The 18,288-nt window shown below is 41.2% G+C and overlaps 1 protein-coding gene across 1 annotated transcript in view; it reads right to left on the reverse strand.

Annotated features, from left to right (window-relative positions):
• Positions 1–18,288, reverse strand: part of LOC106562017 (ALK tyrosine kinase receptor) — a 182,588-nt gene that overhangs the window by 142,586 nt on the left and 21,714 nt on the right. Inside the window, exons 3-4 of the mRNA XM_045688931.2 lie at positions 15,212–15,349; positions 8,801–8,904 (exon numbers count right to left, since the gene is read on the reverse strand). Coding sequence (XP_045544887.2) covers positions 8,801–8,904; positions 15,212–15,349 — 242 coding nt within the window. The remainder of the gene's footprint in view (positions 1–8,800; positions 8,905–15,211; positions 15,350–18,288) is intronic.

Raw genomic sequence — 18,288 nt, forward strand, 5'->3', positions numbered from 1 at the left:
GTTTGCAGAACTTACAGCTGCAAGACACTTGGGGTATGTCTCTATAAGCTTGGCACATCTAGCCACTGGGATTTTTGCCCATTCTTCAAGACAAAACTGCTCCAGCTCCTTCAAGTTGGATGGGTTCCGTTGGTGTACAGCAATCTTTAAGTCATACCACAGATTCTCAATTGGATTGATGTCTGGGCTTTGACTAGGCCATTCCAAGACATTTAACCTGTTAGGGCTAGGGGGCAGTATTTGCACGGCTGGATAAAAAAAAATGTACCCGATTTAATCTGGTTACTAATCCTACCCAGTAACTAGAATATGCATATACTTATTATATATGGATAGAAAACACTCTAAAGTTTCTAAAACTGTTTGAATGGTGTCTGTGAGTATAACAGAACTCATTTGGCAGGCAAAACCCTGAGACATATTCTGACAGGAAGTGGATACCTGATGTGTTGTATTACCTTTAAACCTATCCCATTGAAAAACACAGGGGCTGAGGAATATTTTGGCACTTCCTATTGCTTCCACTAGATGTCACCAGCCTTTACAAAGTGTTTTGAGTCTTCTGGAGGGAGATCTGACCGAACAAGAGCCATGGAACGATGATGGCCCATTAGACACCTGGCGCGCGAGTTCATGTTGGGTACCCTCGTTCCAATACGTTATAAAAGAGTATGCATTCGTCCACCTTGAATATTATTCATGTTCTGGTTAAAAAAGGCCCTAATGATTTATGCTATACAACGTTTGACATGTTTGAACGAACGTAAATATATTTTTTCCCCTCGTTCATGACGAGAAGTCCGGCTGGCTTAGATCATGTGCTAACAAGACGGAGATTTTTGGACATAAATGATGAGCTTTTTTGAACAAAACTACATTCGTTATGGACCTGTGATACCTGGAAGTGACATCTGATGAAGAGAATCAAAGGTAATGGATTATTTACATAGTATTTTCGATTTTAGATCTCCCCAACATGACGTCTAGTCTGTATCGCAACGCGTATTCTTCTGGGCGCAGTGCTCAGATTATTGCAAAGTGTGATTTCCCAGTAAGGTTATTTTTAAATCTGGCAAGTTGATTGCGTTCAAGAGATGTAAATCTATAATTCTTTAAATGACAATATAATATTTTACCAATGTTTTCTAATTTTAATTATTTAATTTGTGGTGTTGACTTGACTGCCGGTTATTGGAGGGAAACGATTTCCTCAACATCAATGCCATAGTAAAACGCTGTTTTTGGATATAAATATGAACTTGATAGAACTAAAAATGCATGCATTGTCTAACATAATGTCCTAGGAGTGTCATCTGATGGAGATTGTAAAAGGTTAGTGCATCATTTTAGCTGGTTTTATGGTTTTGGTGACCCTGTCTTTGAATTGACAAAACATTACACACAACTCTTGTAAATGTACTGTCCTAACATACTCTAAATTTATGCTTTCGCCGTAAAACCTTTTTGAAATCGTAAAACGTGGTTAGATTAAGGAGATGTTTATCTTTCAAAGGGTGTAAAATAGTTGTATGTTTGAAAAATTTGAATTTTGACATTTATTTGGATTCAAATTTGCCGCTCTTGAAATGCACCTGCTGTTGATGGAGTGCACCACGGGGGGGACGCTAGCGTCCCACCTAGCCCATAGAGGTTAAATGTTTCCCCTTAACCTCTTGGGGCTAGGTGGGACGCTAGCGTGCCACCCGTGGTGCACTCCATCAACAGCAGGTGCATTTCAAGAGCGGCAAATTTGAATCCAAATAAATGTCAAAATTCAAATTTTTCAAAAATACAACTATGTTACACCATTTGAAAGATAAACATCTCCTTAATCTAACCACGTTTTACGATTTCAAAAAGGTTTTACGGCGAAAGCATAAATTTAGAGTATGTTAGGACAGTACATTTACAAGAGTTGTGTGTAATGTTTTGTCAAGTCAAAGACAGGGTCACCAAAACCATAAAACCAGCTAAAATGATACACTAACCTTTTACAATCTCCATCAGATGACACTCCTAGGACATTATGTTAGACAATGCATGCATTTTTAGTTCTATCAAGTTGATATTTATATCCAAAAACAGCGTTTTACTATGGCATTGATGTTGAGGAAATCGTTTCCCTCCAATAACCGGCAGTCAAGTCAACACCACAAATTAAATAATTAAAATTAGAAAACATTGGTAAAATATTATATTGTCATTTAAAGAATTATAGATTTACATCTCTTGAACGCAATCAACTTGCCAGATTTAAAAATAACCTTACTGGGAAATCACACTTTGCAATAATCTGAGCACTGCGCCCAGAAGAATACGCGTTGCGATACAGACTAGACGTCATGTTGGGGAGATCTAAAATCGAAAATACTATGTAAATAATCCATTACCTTTGATTCTCTTCATCAGATGTCACTTCCAGGTATCACAGGTCCATAACGAATGTAGTTTTGTTCAAAAAAGCTCATCATTTATGTCCAAAAATCTCCGTCTCGTTAGCACATGATGTAAGCCAGCCGGACTTCTCGTCATGAACGAGGGGAAAAAATATATTTCCGTTCGTTCAAACATGTCAAACGTTGTATAGCATAAATCATTAGGGCCTTTTTTAACCAGAACATGAATAATATTCAAGGTGGACGAATGCATAGTCTTTTATAACGTATTGGAACGAGGGTACCCAACATGAAGTAGCGCGCCAGGTGTCTAATGGGACATCACCGTTCCATGGCTCTTGTTCGGTCAGATCTCCCTCCAGAAGACTCAAAACACTTTGTAAAGGCTGGTGACATCTAGTGGAAGCAATAGGAAGTGCCAAAATATTCCTAAACCCCTGTGTTTTTCAATGGGATAGGTTTAAAGTCAATACAACACATCAGGTATCCACTTCCTGTCAGAAAATGTCTCAGGGTTTTGCCTGCCAAATGAGTTCTGTTATACTCACAGACACCATTCAAACAGTTTTGGAAACTTTAGAGTGTTTTCTATCCATATATAATAAGTATATGCATATTCTAGTTACTGGGTAGGATTAGTAACCAGATTAAATCGGGTACATTTTTTTTATCCAGACGTGCAAATGCTGCCCCCTAGACCCAACAGGTTAAACCACTCGAGTGGTGCTTTAGCATAATGCTTAGGGTCATTGTCCTGCTGGAAGGTGAACCTCCGTGCCAGTCTCATGTCTCCGGAAGGCTGAAACAGGTTTCCCTCAAGAATTTCCGTGTATTTAGCGCCATCCATCAATCCTTCAATTCTGACCAGTTTCCCAGTCCCTGCCGATGAAAAACATGTTGTTCTTGGAGAGATGAGAGGTGTTGGGTTTGCGCCAGATATAGCGTTTTCCTAGATGCCCAAAAAGCTTCTTCCATATGTTTGAGGAGTCTCCCACATGCCTTTTGGCAAACACCAAACTTGTGAGCTTATTTTTTATTTAAGCAATCGCTTTTTTCTGGCCACTCTTCCGTAAAGCCCAGCTCTATGGAGTGTATGGCTTAAAGAGGTCCTATGGACCGATATTCCAATCTCCGCTATGGAGCTTGCTGCTCCTTCAGGGTTATCTTTGTTCTCTTTGTTGCCTCACTGATTGCCTGGTCAGTGAGATTTGGTGGGCGGCCCTCTGTTGGCAGGTTTTTTGTGGTGCCATATTCTTAAATATTTGTAATAATGGATTTAATGGTGCTCCGTGGGATGTTCAAAGTTTCTGATATTTTTTTATAACTCAACCCTGATCTGTACTTCTCCACAACTTTGTCTCTGACCTGTTTGGAGAGCTCCTTGGTCTTCATAGTGCCGCTTACTTGGTTGTGCCCCTTGCTTAGTGGTGTTGCAGACTCTGGGGCCTTTCAGAACAGGCGTATATATACTGAGATCATGTGACAGCTCAAGTGACACTTAGATTGCACACAGGTGGACTTTATTTAACTAATCATGTGACTTCTAAAGGTAATTGGTTGTACCAGATCTTATTTAGGGGCTTCATATGAAAGGGGGTGAATACATATGCACCCACCACTTCTCCATTTAACTTTTTTTTTATTTTTTAAAGAAGTTATTTTTTTCATTTCACTTCACCAATTTGGACTATTTTGTATATGTAAATTACATGAAATCCCCGCCAAAATCCATTTAAATTACAGGTTGTAATGCAACAAAATAGGAAAAACGGCAATGGGGTGAATACTTGACTCTGACTCTGGATGATAACATGTTTCTTTCCAACGTTAGGGCTGTTTTCCTAAAAGGTTAATCTGCTCCGTGTTGTCGTGTCTTTAGTATCCTTAACTTCTATGGGCTAGGTGGGACGCTTGCGTCCCACCTACTCAACAGCCAGTGTAATCCCGTGGCGCGTTATTCAAATACCTTGAAAATGCTATTACTTCAATTTATCAAACATATGACTATTTTACACCATTTTAAAGACAAGACTCTCGGTAATCTAACCACACTGTCCGATTTCAAAAAGGCTTTACAACGAAAGCAAAACATTAGATTATGTCAGCAGAGTACCCAGCCAGAAATAATCAGACACCCATTTTTCAAGCTAGCATATAATGTCACATAAACCCAAACCACAGCTAAATGCAGCACTAACCTTTGATGATCTTCATCAGATGACAATCCTAGGACATTATGTTATACAATACATGCATGTTTTGTTCAATCAAGTTCATATTTATATCAAAAACCAGCTTTTTACATTATCATGTGACTAGCATGTGACTAGCATTCCCACCGAACACTGCCGGTGAATTTACTAAATTACTCATGATAAACGTTCACAAAAAACATAACAATTATTTTAAGAATTATAGATACAGAACTCCTCTATGCACTCGATATGTCCGATTTTAAAATAGCTTTTCGGTGAATGCACATTTTGCAATATTCTCAGTAGATAGCCCAGCATCACAGGGCTAGCTATTTAGACAACCAGCAAGTTTAGCACTCACCAAAGTCAGATTTACTATAAGAAAAATGTTATTACCTTTGCTGTTCTTCGTCAGAATGCACTCACAGGACTTCTACTTCAATAACAAATGTTGGTTTGGTCCCAAATAATCCATCGTTATATCCAAATAGCGGCATTTTGTTTGTGCGTTCAAGACACTATCCGAAAGGGTAAATAAGGGTGACGAGCATGGCGCATTTCGTGACAAGAAAATTCTAAATATTCCATTACCGTACTTCGAAGCATGTTAACCGCTGTTTAAAATCAATTTTTATGCCATTTTTCTCGTAAAAAAAGCGTTAATATTCCAACCGGGAAAGCCTGTATACATACAAAGAGAGAGAAAATAAATACATCTCGTGCCCTCGTGCACGAGAGTGAGTCTCAGAGTACTCTGACCAGCCACTATCCAAACGCGATAATGTGTTTCAGCCAGAGGCTGCCTCGATATCATTCAGCTTTTTCCCGCGTTCTGAGAGCCTATGGGAGCCGTAGGAAGTGTCACGTTACGGCAAAGATCCTCAGTCTTCAATAAAAAGAGCCAAGATGAACAACAACTTGTCAGAGAGGGCGCTTCCTGTTTGGAATTTTCAGGTTTTTGCCTGCCATATGAGTTCTGTTATACTCACAGACACCATTCAAACAGTTTTAGAAACTTTAGGGTGTTTTCTATCCAAAGCCAATAATTATATGCATATTCTAGTTACTGGGCAGGAGTAGTAACCAGATTAAATCGGGTACGTTTTTTATCCGGCCGTGTCAATACTGCCCCCTAGCCCTAACAGGTTAATGTGATGACATGCTATTTTATCAAATCGATTATCTAACATTTAATTGATTACTTGCTTGAATTAAATCATGCAAGAATTTACTAATTAATAACCTGAGGCACCACGGAAAAGTTTATTTAAGGAGTTCCGTGTTTTGAATTTACTCTTAGAGATCTAAAGATCTCTTACATTTAAGTCATCAATCAGTCATTAATTATTATTTTCCTTCTATCAGTCTCATCTGAATATTGTAAAATTCTTGGTTATCTGTATGAACCCTAGTTTCCATAATGAATCAGCAATGTACAAATTGTCTTAATTATTTATTTACTAACTAACTAAATAATCACAGAAATACAAAACAAACAGTAAATATTGGTTACTAACAATGATAGAAAAGTCCCTAGTGGGCTAAGCCGATATGACAGCTTGGTAGACAAAATGTCACATGGCATGACACTGGAGAGACGTGGCAGGTACAGGGAGTAAAACATTTAATAAATAACTGACATGGAACGAGACAGGAACAGCGTCAGCAAATGAGTAACGCAGACAAAAACAATCAATGCAGAAGCCGGGGAACAGAGCTGGGGAACTGACAAATATAGGGGAGGTAATAACAGGTGATGAGTGAGTCCAGGTGAGTCCAATGTTGCTGATCCGCGTGACGAGGGAAGACAGGTGTGCTTAATGGATGATAGGAGTGCGTGATGCAGGGCAGCCAGGCGCCCTTAAGCGCCGGGGGGGGATGAGCGGGAGCAGACGTGACAGTACCCCCCCTCTAGGGACGCCAGCCGGCATCCCACCTGGATGAACCGGCCGAGACATGGGCGCTGGGCAAGCCGGTTGGGGCGTAGAAGCCCAACGAACTGGCAGGACTGTGAGAGACTAGCGAGCCTGTCTGAGGCATGGAAGCCCGACGATCCGGCTGAGGCAAGACACCTGTCGATCCCGCTGCAGAGAGGGAGCCCGAAGATCCGGCTGAGTGTGACGTGGGATGGGAAGCCGCAGAGCCAACCGAGGCAAGGAAACCTCTCGAGCCAGCCAGGGCGTGAAAGCCCGACCGGCTGGCTTAGGCACCCCCGGTTCCATCGGCGGCGGAATCCATCCCCGACGTCACCAAAAAAAAAAATCCAGGACCGGCTGGGCGAACAAGAACTGAGGAGCCGGCTGAGGCCCGACGTGGGATGGGCACCATCCGAGCCAACTGGGGCAAGGAAACCTCTCGAGCCAGCTAGGACGTGGAAGCCCGACGAGCTGGCTAGGCACCCCCGGTTCCATCGGTGGCGACCCAGAGCCGATGCCACCATACCAACTGGAACGCCAGTACTCCCCGATGCTTCGTGTGATGGCTACTGCATTCTGTCACATGGCATGACGCTGGAGAGACGAAGCAGGTACGGGGAGTAAAACATTTAATAAATAATGGACATAGAATGAGACAGGAACAGCATCAGCAAACGAGTAACAGACAAAATGTATTCATTACACACAGTCTATAATTATATTCATTGAAATGCTAATCCTTTGCACATGAATGGCTGCTCTTTTGAGAATAATTGTAATTTATATATTTACGCCCATATGTCATTGTTGTCTTCTCTGTTGGAATTCTCGATCGTCCTGTAGGGTTCATCAGAGTCTCTGGTTCACTTTCCCAGAAGTCACGATGTCTTTCGTGGTTGTAGGAAGTTAGAATGGATACTTCAGAGTACTGTCATTTCCAGCCGTGTAGCCAATGCTCCACGTGGTATGGTCTTGTCATTTGATAGAGTTGTAGTGCCAACTATTTCAATATGTCGTGTCAGCTGCCTGTTTTCTAGTCTTAGAAATTCAACCATTTGCAAACTTAGCGTACACCGGGGTTTGCGTGGTCTGGTGTGAATTGCGTCACGAATGGGTTTTATACACTTCAGAGAAAAGGGCAGTTCCATGACGCCGACATAATGTCTAGTTAATCTTTATATGAAAATCCATACTCTCATTTAGAAGGTTAACATCACATTACAAATTTTCACAAATAGTTTCATGTTAAATCACATACGTTTCAGAGTATTTAAATTGAAACCTGACAGCTGGGAAATGTACACTTTATTAGATACAGTTATATGTGTTTCCTGTCCTTCATGAGATCCCCAAATGAAACACACTTGTCATAACTGTCCCCTAAGTGGGGTATGCTAGTTCTGAACGTCACATGCTAATGTAAAAAGCTGGTTTTTGATATAAATATGAACTTGATTGAACAAAACATGCATGTATTTTATAACATAATGTCCTAGGAGTGTCATCTGATGAAGATCATCAAAGGTTAGTGCTGCATTTAGCTGTGGTTTTGATTTTTGTGACATTATATGCTAGCTTGAAAAATGGGTATGTGATTATTTCTGGCTGGGTACTCTCCTGACATAATCTAATGTTTTGCTTTCGTTGTAAAGCCTTTTTGAAATCGGACAATGTGGTTAGATAAAGGAGAGTCTTGTCTTTAAAATGGTGTAAAATAGTCATATGTTTGAAAAATTGAAGTTTTGGGATTTTTGAGGAGTTTGTAATTCGCGCCACGCCCTATCATTGGATATTGGAGCGGTGTTCCGCTAGCGGAACATCTAGATGTATTAAGTAAGGAGAACTCTTCTTATTATATCTAAAAATGAATGTTCAGTCATTCAGCAATACTGCCATTATCAATAACTTAGTTTTTCAAACCAGTTTCAATAGAAACACTACAGTATTTTTCTTCACAGTGTGCCTGTTTGTTTCCAGACACTCCTCTCTTACATAATTTGTCTGTCCATTCATTCATGTTTTTGTTTGTTCTCTATGTGCTAATACACACTTTGTCGCTTTGTCGCTATTCCCTACATAGGGCTCTGGTCAAAAGTAGTGTACTGGAAAGGAAATAAGGTGCCATTGGGACACAGATGTTGTGTAAGTCTGTTCGCTTAGGCTTAAAAGACCACATCTGCACACAACAGGTGTGTGTTTCTTTCTGTCTCCCTGTCTGTGAGTGTGTGTGTGTGTGTGTGTGTGTGTGTGTGTGTGTGTGTGTGTAGGAGAAAGAACACTCCTTTGCTCTCACCTCACATGGAGAGTTCCGTAGGGGAGGAGGGAAGAGAGGGCTCCTGAGCAACGCGGACCCCTGCTGACCCTTGGACTGTCCTCCATCCACAATGAACATGGCACCTGGAAGACACACATCACACACCACACAAATAAATAAACAATCACACATAAATCTGTTAAATATCTGTGCTTTGAAAAAAAAGTAATTTGAACAACAGAAGATTTTACAAGCTTCTATGAAATATGTTGGGCATATTTTTTTCATTTTTTACTTTAACCCCTGTTTCTCCCCAATTGGTAGTTACAGTCTTGTCCCACCACTGCAACTCCCCTACGAACTCGGGAGAGGCGAACATCGAGGGCCATGCATCTTCCGAAACACGACCCTGCCAAGCCACACTGCTTCTTGACACACTGCTTGCTTAATCTGAAAGCCAGCCACACCGATGTGTCATTCTTGCAGGCGCCCCGCCTGCTAGAAAGAGTCGCTAGAGCGCGATGGGACAAGTAAATCCTGGCCGGCCAAACTGTCCCCTAACCTGGACAACGCTGGGCCAATTGTGTGCCACATCATGAGTCTCCCGGTCACGGCCGGCTGTGACACAGCCTGGGATCGAACCCGGGTCTATAGAGACGCCTCATTTATAATCCACATAATAATAAAAATGTCCTGTTGCTGCAGGATTATTTTCCTGCTGTGAGAAACTGGGTCAAATTAAGATACAGCATCTGTACACAAGTACAGGCATCAGCATGCTTTCATTTTGGCTGGCCCTTAGCCGAACTCGGCTAGCCGAACCGAACAAGTGTGCTCGCATACTCACTTAAAAGAACTTTGCTTGGAAAATGAGAAAAAAGCAACAATAGTACAGGTTGTGCATTTTGAGACTCCATAGCCAGTATACACATTAATCGAAGATAACTCACAAAGTCGGTCATACATTTTTACATTTTTGCCAAAGAGTTCTTAGTTGCACAATTTTACATCTAAGACATTTGGTGCAGGATTTTTCTATGAATGAAAATGAGTCGTCTTTCATTGAACGACAATAAAGACTTAATTGAAATTTCCGTACTGTTGACCAATCACAGTACAAAGGGGCGTAAACTTAGGCTCCAAACTTCGGCTTGCCTCCAGAAAAATAATGTGTGCCCTAACAGCCGAAAAAACCCTCACCGAAGTCCAAAGCGAACAAAAACATCACAGAATGTTGTCATATATGCCCAAACTCAACCAAATTGTTTCAGCTGGGAAGCATGCAGACGCCTTAAGGGGTAACAGAGTGATTTGGGATAGCTAGGGTTTGTGGATATGGCCCATATGATTGATAAACTCAGCAAAAAAAGAAACGTCCTCTCACTGTCAGCAGCGTTTATTTTTAGCAAACTTAAAATGTGTTAATATTTGTATGAACATAACAAGATTCAACAACTGAGACATAAACTGAACAAGTTCCACAGACATGTGACTAACAGAAATTGATTAATGTGTCCCTGAACAAAGGGGGGGGGGTCAAAATCAAAAGTAACATTCAGTATCTGGTGGCCACCAGCTGCATTAAGTACTGCAGTACATCTCCTCATGGACTGCACCAGATTTGCCAGTTCTTGCTGTGAGATGTTACCCCACTCTTCCACCAAGGCACCTGCAAGTTCCCGGACATTTCTGGGGGGAATGGCCCTATCCCTCACCCTCCGATCCAACAGCTCCCAGATGTACTCAATGGGATTAAGATCCGGGCTCTTCGCTGGCCATGGCAGAACACTGACATTCCTGTCTTGCAGGAAATCACACACAGAACGAGCAGTATGGCTGGTGGCATTGTCATGCTGGAGGGTCATGTCATGAGCCTGCAGGAAGGGTACCACCTGAGGGAGCAGGATGTCTTCCCTGTAATGCACAGCGTTGGGATTGCCTGCAATGACAACAAGCTCAGTCCGATGATGCTGTGACACATCGCCCCAGACCATGACAGACCCTCCACCTCCAAATCGATCCCGCTCCAGAGTGTAACGCTCATTCCTTAGACGATAAACACGAATCCGACCATTACCCCCGGTGAGACAAAACCACGACTCGTCAGTGAAAAACATTTTTACCAGTCCTGTCTGGTCCAGCGACGGTGGGTTTGTGCCCATAGGCGACGTTGTTGCCGGTGATGTCTGGTGAGGACCTGCCTTACAACAGGCCCACAAGCCATCAGTCCAGCCTCTCTCAGCCTATTGTGGACAGTCTGAGCACTGATGGGGGGATTATGCCTTCCTGGTGTAACTCGGGCAGTTGTTGTTGCCATCCTATACCTGTCCCGCAGGTGTGATGTTCGGATGTACCGATCCTGTGCAGGTGTTGTTACACGTGGAATGCCACTGCGAGGACGATCACCTGTCCATCCTGTCTCCCTGTAGTGCTTTCTTAGGCGGCTCACAGTACGGACATTGCAATTTATTGCCCTGGCCACATCTGCAGTCTTCATGCCTCCTTGCAGCATGTCTAAGGCACGTTCATGCAGATGAGCAGGGACCCTGGGGATCTTTCTTTTGGTGTTTTTCAGAGTCAGTAGAAAGGCCTCTTTAGTGTCCTAAGTTTTCATAACTGTGACCTTAACCTCTTATGGCTAGGGGGCAGTATTTTCACAGCTGGATAAAAAACGTACCCGATTTAATCTGGTTACTAATACTACCCAGTAATTAGAATATGCATATACTTATTATATATGGATAGAAAACACCCTAAAGTTTCTAAAACTGTTTGAATGGTGTCTGTGAGTATAACAGAACTCAAATGGCAGGTCAAAACCTGAGAGATTCCTTTACAGGAAGTGGCCTGTCTGACCATTTCTGGAACTTCTTTGCCATCTCTATCTTTTACTAAGGATCTCTGCTCTAACGTGACACTTCCTACGTCGTCCATAGGCGCTCAGAGCCCGGGAAAAAACAGAATGTCGTCATCCCAGCCCCAGGCTGAAACACTTTATCGCCTTTCTCAAGTGGCCGATCAAGGGACTGTGGGCTTAGGCGCGTGACCTGGCCGCCCCCGTCTTTGTGATTTTTTCCTCTGTTTGCCGAAAAGGAGATTCCCGGTCGGAATATTATCGCTTTTCTACGAGAAAAATGGCATAAGAATTAATTTTAAACAGCGGTTGACATGCTTCGAAGTACGGTAATGGAATATTTAGAATTTTTTTGTCACGAATTGCGCCATGCGCGACCCTTCTTTACCATTTCGGATAGTTTCTGGGACGCACGAACAAAACGTCGCTATTCGGATATAACGATGGATTATTTTGGACCAACCCAACATTTGTTATTGAAGTGGCAGTCCTGGGAGTGCATTCTGACGAAGACAACAAAAGGTAATCAAACTTTTATAATAGTAAATCTGATATTGGTGAGTGCTAAACTTGCCGGGTGTCTAAATAGCTAGCCCGTGATGGCTGGGCTATGTACTTAGAATATTGCAAAATGTGCTTTCACCAAAAAGCTATTTTAAAATCGGACATATCGAGTGCATAGAGGAGTTCTGTATCTATAATTCTTAAAATAATTGTTATGCTTTTTGTGAACGTTTATCGTGAGTAATTTAGTAAATTGTTAGCAAATTCCTCCGGAAGTTTGCTAGTTCTGCTAGTTCTGAACGTCACATGCTAATGTAAAAAGCTGTTTTTTGATATAAATATGAACTTGATTGAACAAAACATGCATGTATTGTATAACATAATGTCCTAGGTGTGTCATCTGATGAAGATCATCAAAGGTTAGTGCTGCATTTAGCTGTCTTCTGGGTTTTTGTGACATTATATGCTAGCTTGAAAAATGGGTGTCTGATTATTTCTGGCTTGGTACTCTGCTGACATAATCTAATGTTTTGCTTTCGCTGTAAAGCCTTTTTGAAATCGGACAGTGTGGTTAGATAAAGGAGAGTCTTGTCTTTAAAATGCTGTGAAATAGTCATATGTTTGAAAAATTGAAGTTTTTGTATTTTTGAGGAATTTGTAATTCGCGCCACGCCTATCATTGGATATTGGAGCAGGTGTTCCGCTAGCGGAACGTCTAGATGTAAGAGGTTAATTGCCTACCGTCTGTAAGCTGTTAGTGTCTTAACGACTGTGCCACAGGTGCATTTCATTAATTGTTTATGGTTCATTGAACAAGCATGAGAAACAGTTTTTAAACCCATTACAATGAAAATCTGCAAAGTTATTTAGATATTTATGAATTAACTTTGAAAGACAGGGTCCTGAAAAAGGGATGTTTCTTTTTTTCTGAGTTTATTAGTGACAATAAACTGAGTATACCAAACATTACAAACACCTTCCTAATATTGAGTTGCACTCCCTCCCTTTGCTCTCAAAACAGCCTCAATTCATCAGTGTCGAAAGCATTCCACAGGAATTCTGGCCCATGTTGACCCCAATGCTTCCTACAGTTGTGTCAAGTTGGCTGGAGGTCCTTTGTACTGTGGACTATTCTTGATAGACACGGGAAACTGTTGATCGGGAAAAACCCAGCAACAGCTGCTGTCCTGGACACAAACCGTTGCACCTGGCACCTACTACCATACCCGTTCAAAAGCACTTAAATATTTTGTCTTGCCCATTCACCTTCAATGGCACACGTACACATTCCATATCTCAATTGGCTCAAGGCTTAAAAATCATGATTTAACCTGTCTCCACCACTTCATCTACACTGATTAAAGTGGATTCAACAAGTGAGATCAATAAGGAATCATAGCTTTCACATGGATTCACCTGGTCAGTCTATGTCATGGAAAGAGCAGGTCTTCTTATATATATATATATATATATATATATATATATATATATATATATATATATATATATATATATACACAGTTGAAATCGGAAGTTTACATACACATAGTTTGGAGTCATTAAAACTCGTTTTTCAACCACTCACAAATTTCTTGTGAACAAACTATAGTTTTGGCAAGTCGGTTAGGACATCTACTATATTTCCAACAATTGCTTACAGACAGATTATTTAACTTATAATTCACTGTATTACAATTCCAGTGGGTCAGAAATGTACATACACTATACACCATACACTTCTGATATGCTAATTTACATAATTTGAGTCAATTGGAGGTGTACCTGTGGATGTATTTAAAGGCCTACCTTCAAACTCAGTGCCTCTTTGCTTAACATCATGGGAAAATCAAAAGAAAGCAGCCAAGACCTCAGAAAAAAAATTGAAGACCTCCACAAGTCTGGTTCATCCTTGGGAGCAATTTCCAAACGCCTGAAGGTACCACGTTCATCTGTACAAACAATAGTACACAAGTATAAACACCATAGGACTACGCAGCTGTCATACCGCTCAGGAAGGAGACGGGTTCTGTCTCCTAAAGATGAACGCACTTTGGTGCGAAAAGTACAAATCAATCCCAGAACAACAGCAAAGGACCTTGTGAAGATGTGGAGGAAACAGGTACAAAATAATCTATATCCACAGTAAAACGAGTCCTATATCGACATACCCTGAAAGACCGCTCAGAAAGGAAGAAGCCACTGCTCCAAAACCACCATAAAAAAAGCCAGACTACGGTTTGCAACTGCACATGGGGACAAAGATTGTACTTTTTAGAAAAATGTCCTCTGGTCTGATGAAACAAAAAAATAACTGTTCGGCCATAATGACCATCGTTATGTTTGGAGAAAAAGGGGGAGGCTTGCAAGTCGAAGAACAACATCCCAACCGTGAAGCACGGGGGTGGCAGCATGATGTTGTGGGGGTGCTTTGCTGCAGGACGGACCGGTGCACTTCACAAAATAGATAGCTTCATGAGGTAGGAAAATTATGTGGATATATTGAAGCAATATCTCAAGATATCAGTCAGATGGACAATGACCCCAAGCATACTTCCAAAGTTGTAGCAAAATGGCTTAAGGACAACACATTCATGGTATTGGAGTGGCCATCACAAAGCCCTGACCTCAATCCTATAGAACATTTGTGAGCAGAACTGAAAAAGTGTGTGTGAGCAAGGAGGCCTACAAAACTGACTTAGTTACACCAGCTCTGTCAGGAGGAATGGGCCAAAATTCAGCCAACTAATTGTGGGAAGCTTGTGGAAGGCTACCCGAAACGTTTGACCCAAGTTAAACAATATAAAGTCAATGCTACCAAATGCTAATTGAGTGTATGTAAACTTCTAACCCACTGGGAATGTGATGAAAGAAATAAAAGCTGAAATAAATCATTCTCTCTACTATTATTCTGACATTTCACATTCTTAAAATAAAGTGATGATCCTAACTGACCTAAGACAGCAAATTTTTACTAGGATTAAATGTCAGGAATTGTGAAAAACTGAGTTTAAATGTATTTGTATTTCGACTTCAACTGTATATATATAGAGATTTAAGTGACGACATGTCTTTAAAAAGCACTGATGATTCACCTGAGGATGATGGACAGCTAGGCCACACCTTCTTTGGAAGGGTGCGAACACGCCTCCAGGTGGATCCCTTGGCTGCAATTGGCTGCCATCCGCACTCACCGTCCTCGAAGGAGCAATAGCTGCCATTGAGAAACTGACCTGAAATTGAGAGAAGCGGTAGAGAGAGGAGAAGAGAGTGAGTAGCCTCAAACGAGCTGTAGCTGCAGATAAATTGACCTAGGAGAGAGAGATAGCGAGTGAGAGAGAGAGCAAGAAAGAGTGCGGAGCCATCCAAGCAACTAGCTTTCACAAGTCTGAAAGACATGAATATAGCTAGACCTCTGAGTTAGACCTCTGGGCTGGGTTGTCGGAGAGAGGGAGGAGAAAGAAAATCTGAGAAATCAAAATAAGAGAAAAAGGGGAGGTGATTCAAGCCTGCTGTGAATGGGGGTGTCTGTACTGTATACAGTATATAACTGCCTAAAAGCCACTTCATAGGTGTCAGGTAGTTGTCCAAGGTTTCTAGTAGGACCATTAGACATGTTTCACATAGAATTTGCCAAGTTATCTCAGCAAGGACGCATGCTGTTAATTAACCAGTGGCGATTTTAGCGGGTAAATCTTGGTGGGGCAAATTTTTTTAAATAGAATTGGGATGCATGCCAGCAAAGCCACTACACAACACAACACTAGATAATACATTAATTGCACTATAACGGTGACAAATGGTGCCTACAAACTGTTAGGGCCTACATAAAGCTGTCCTAACAGCAAAGACCGAACAGCAGTCCCAACACCTTACCACTGGTACACCTGGCTATCAGCAGAGCCTTATCTGACAGTGAAACAGTTCATTCAGGCTCATTTACTGCCTTTAAAAAAATATATAGCTGATATGGCTGACTTGCTTAACCTCTCTAGGGTAGGGGGCAGTATTTTGACGTCTGGATGAAAGGCATGCCCAAATTAAACTGCCTACTACTCAGGCTCAGAAGGTAGGATATGTATATTATTAGTAGATTCGGATAGAAAACACTCTGAAGTTTCTACAACTGTTTGAATGATGTCTGTGAGTATAACAGAACTCATATGGCAGGCAAAATCCTGAGAAAAATCCAACCAGAAAGTGTAGAAATCTGAGGTTTGTAGTTTTTCAAGTGATTGCCTATACAGTATACAGTGACTTAGGGTTCATTTTGCAATTCCTAAGGCTTCCACTAGATGTCAACAGTCTTTAGAACCTTTTCATGCTTCTACTGTTACTGGGGCGAGAATAAGAGCCCATTCAACCAGTGGACTGCCTAAGACCAATGAGGTCTTTACTGCGCTGTCACGCAGGAGCGCCGTTTTTACTTTTTCCTCTGTAATGAATACGCTATTGTCCTGTTGGAATATTATCGAATATTTATGATAAAAAGACCCTAAGGATTGATTATAAACATCGTTTGACATGTTTCTACGAGCAGTAATGGAACTTTTTGACTTTTCATCTATGGTTTTGCGCTCGCGCATTGTGCCTTTTGAATAGGGTTCTGAACGCGTGAACAAAACGGAGGTATTTGGACATAAATATGGAGTTTATCGAACAAAATTAACATTTCTTGTGGGAGTGCATTCCGACGAAGATCAGCAAAGGTAAGTGAAGATTTATAATACTATTTCTGAGTTTTGTTGACTCCAGAACTTGGCAGGTAACTGTATAGCTTGCTTTGAGGGCTGAGCTCTGTACTCAGAATATTGAACAATGTGCTTTCGCCAGTGGTTGCATTAAGGAGAAGTGTATCTATAATTCTTTCAATAACTGTTGTAAATTTATCAACGTTTATGATGAGTAGTTTTGTAAATTGATGTGCTCATTCGCCGGGGGTTTGGAGGCAAAACATTTTCTGAACATCACGTGCCAATGTAAAATGGGGTTTTTGGATAGAAATATGAACTTTATCGAACAAAACATACATGTATTGTGTAACATTGAGTCCTGGGAGTGTCATCTGATGAAGATCGTCAAAGGTTAGTGATTCATTTTAGCTGTATTTCTGGTTTTTGTGACGCCTTGCTTGGAAAATGGCTGTGTGGTTTTTCTTGTCTCAGCGCTGTCGAAACATAATCTAATGTTATGCTTTCGCCGTAAAGCCTTTTTGAAATCGTACAATGTGGTTGGATTATCCTGTCTGGGCAAGGTGGGATGTTTGCGTCCCACCCTAGTCAACAGCCAGTGGAATCGCGTTGCGCGAAATACAAATACCTCATAAAGGCTATAACTTCAATATCTCAAACATATGACTATTTTACACCATTTTATAGATACACCTCTCCTGAATCGAACCACGTTGTCCGATTTCAAAAAGGCTTTACAGCAAAAGCAAAACATTAGATTATGTCAGGAGAGTACCCTGCCAAAAAAAAATCACATTTCCATTTTCAAAGCAACTAGATGCATCCCAAATATCCAAAACACAGCTAAATGCAGCACTAACCTTTGACAATCTTCATCAGATGACACTCCTAGGACATCATGTTACACAATACATGCATTTTCTGTTCGATAAAGTTCATATTTATATATAAAAACAACATTTTACATTGGTGCGTGACGTTCAGAAAATATTTTCCCTCAAATGCTTCCGGTGAATCAGCGCTACAATTTACAAAATTACTAATCGAAAACATTGTTAAAATGTAATATTGTCATTCAAAGAATTATAGATTAACCTGTTAGGGCTAGGGGGCAGTATTGACACGGCCGGATAAAAAACGTACCTGATTTAATCTGGTTACTACTCCTGCCCAGTAACTAGAATATGCATATAATTATTGGCTTTGGATAGAAAACACCCTAAAGTTTCTAAAACTGTTTGAATGGTGTCTGTGAGTATAACAGAACTCATTTGGCAGGCCAAAACCTGAGAAGATTCCATGCAGGAAGTGGCCTGTCTGACAAGTTGTGTTTCATCTTGGCTCTTTTTTTTGAAGACTGAGGATCTTTGCTATAACGTGACACTTCCTACGGCTCCCATAGGCTCTCAGAGCCCGGGAAAAAGCTGAACGATATCGAGGCAGCCTCTGGCTGAAACACACTATCGCGTTTGGCAAGTGGC

The sequence above is a fragment of the Salmo salar genome, chromosome 11 (assembly GCF_965601325.2).
Source record: "Salmo salar chromosome 11, fSalSal1, whole genome shotgun sequence".
Taxonomy (NCBI): Eukaryota; Metazoa; Chordata; class Actinopteri; order Salmoniformes; family Salmonidae; genus Salmo; species Salmo salar.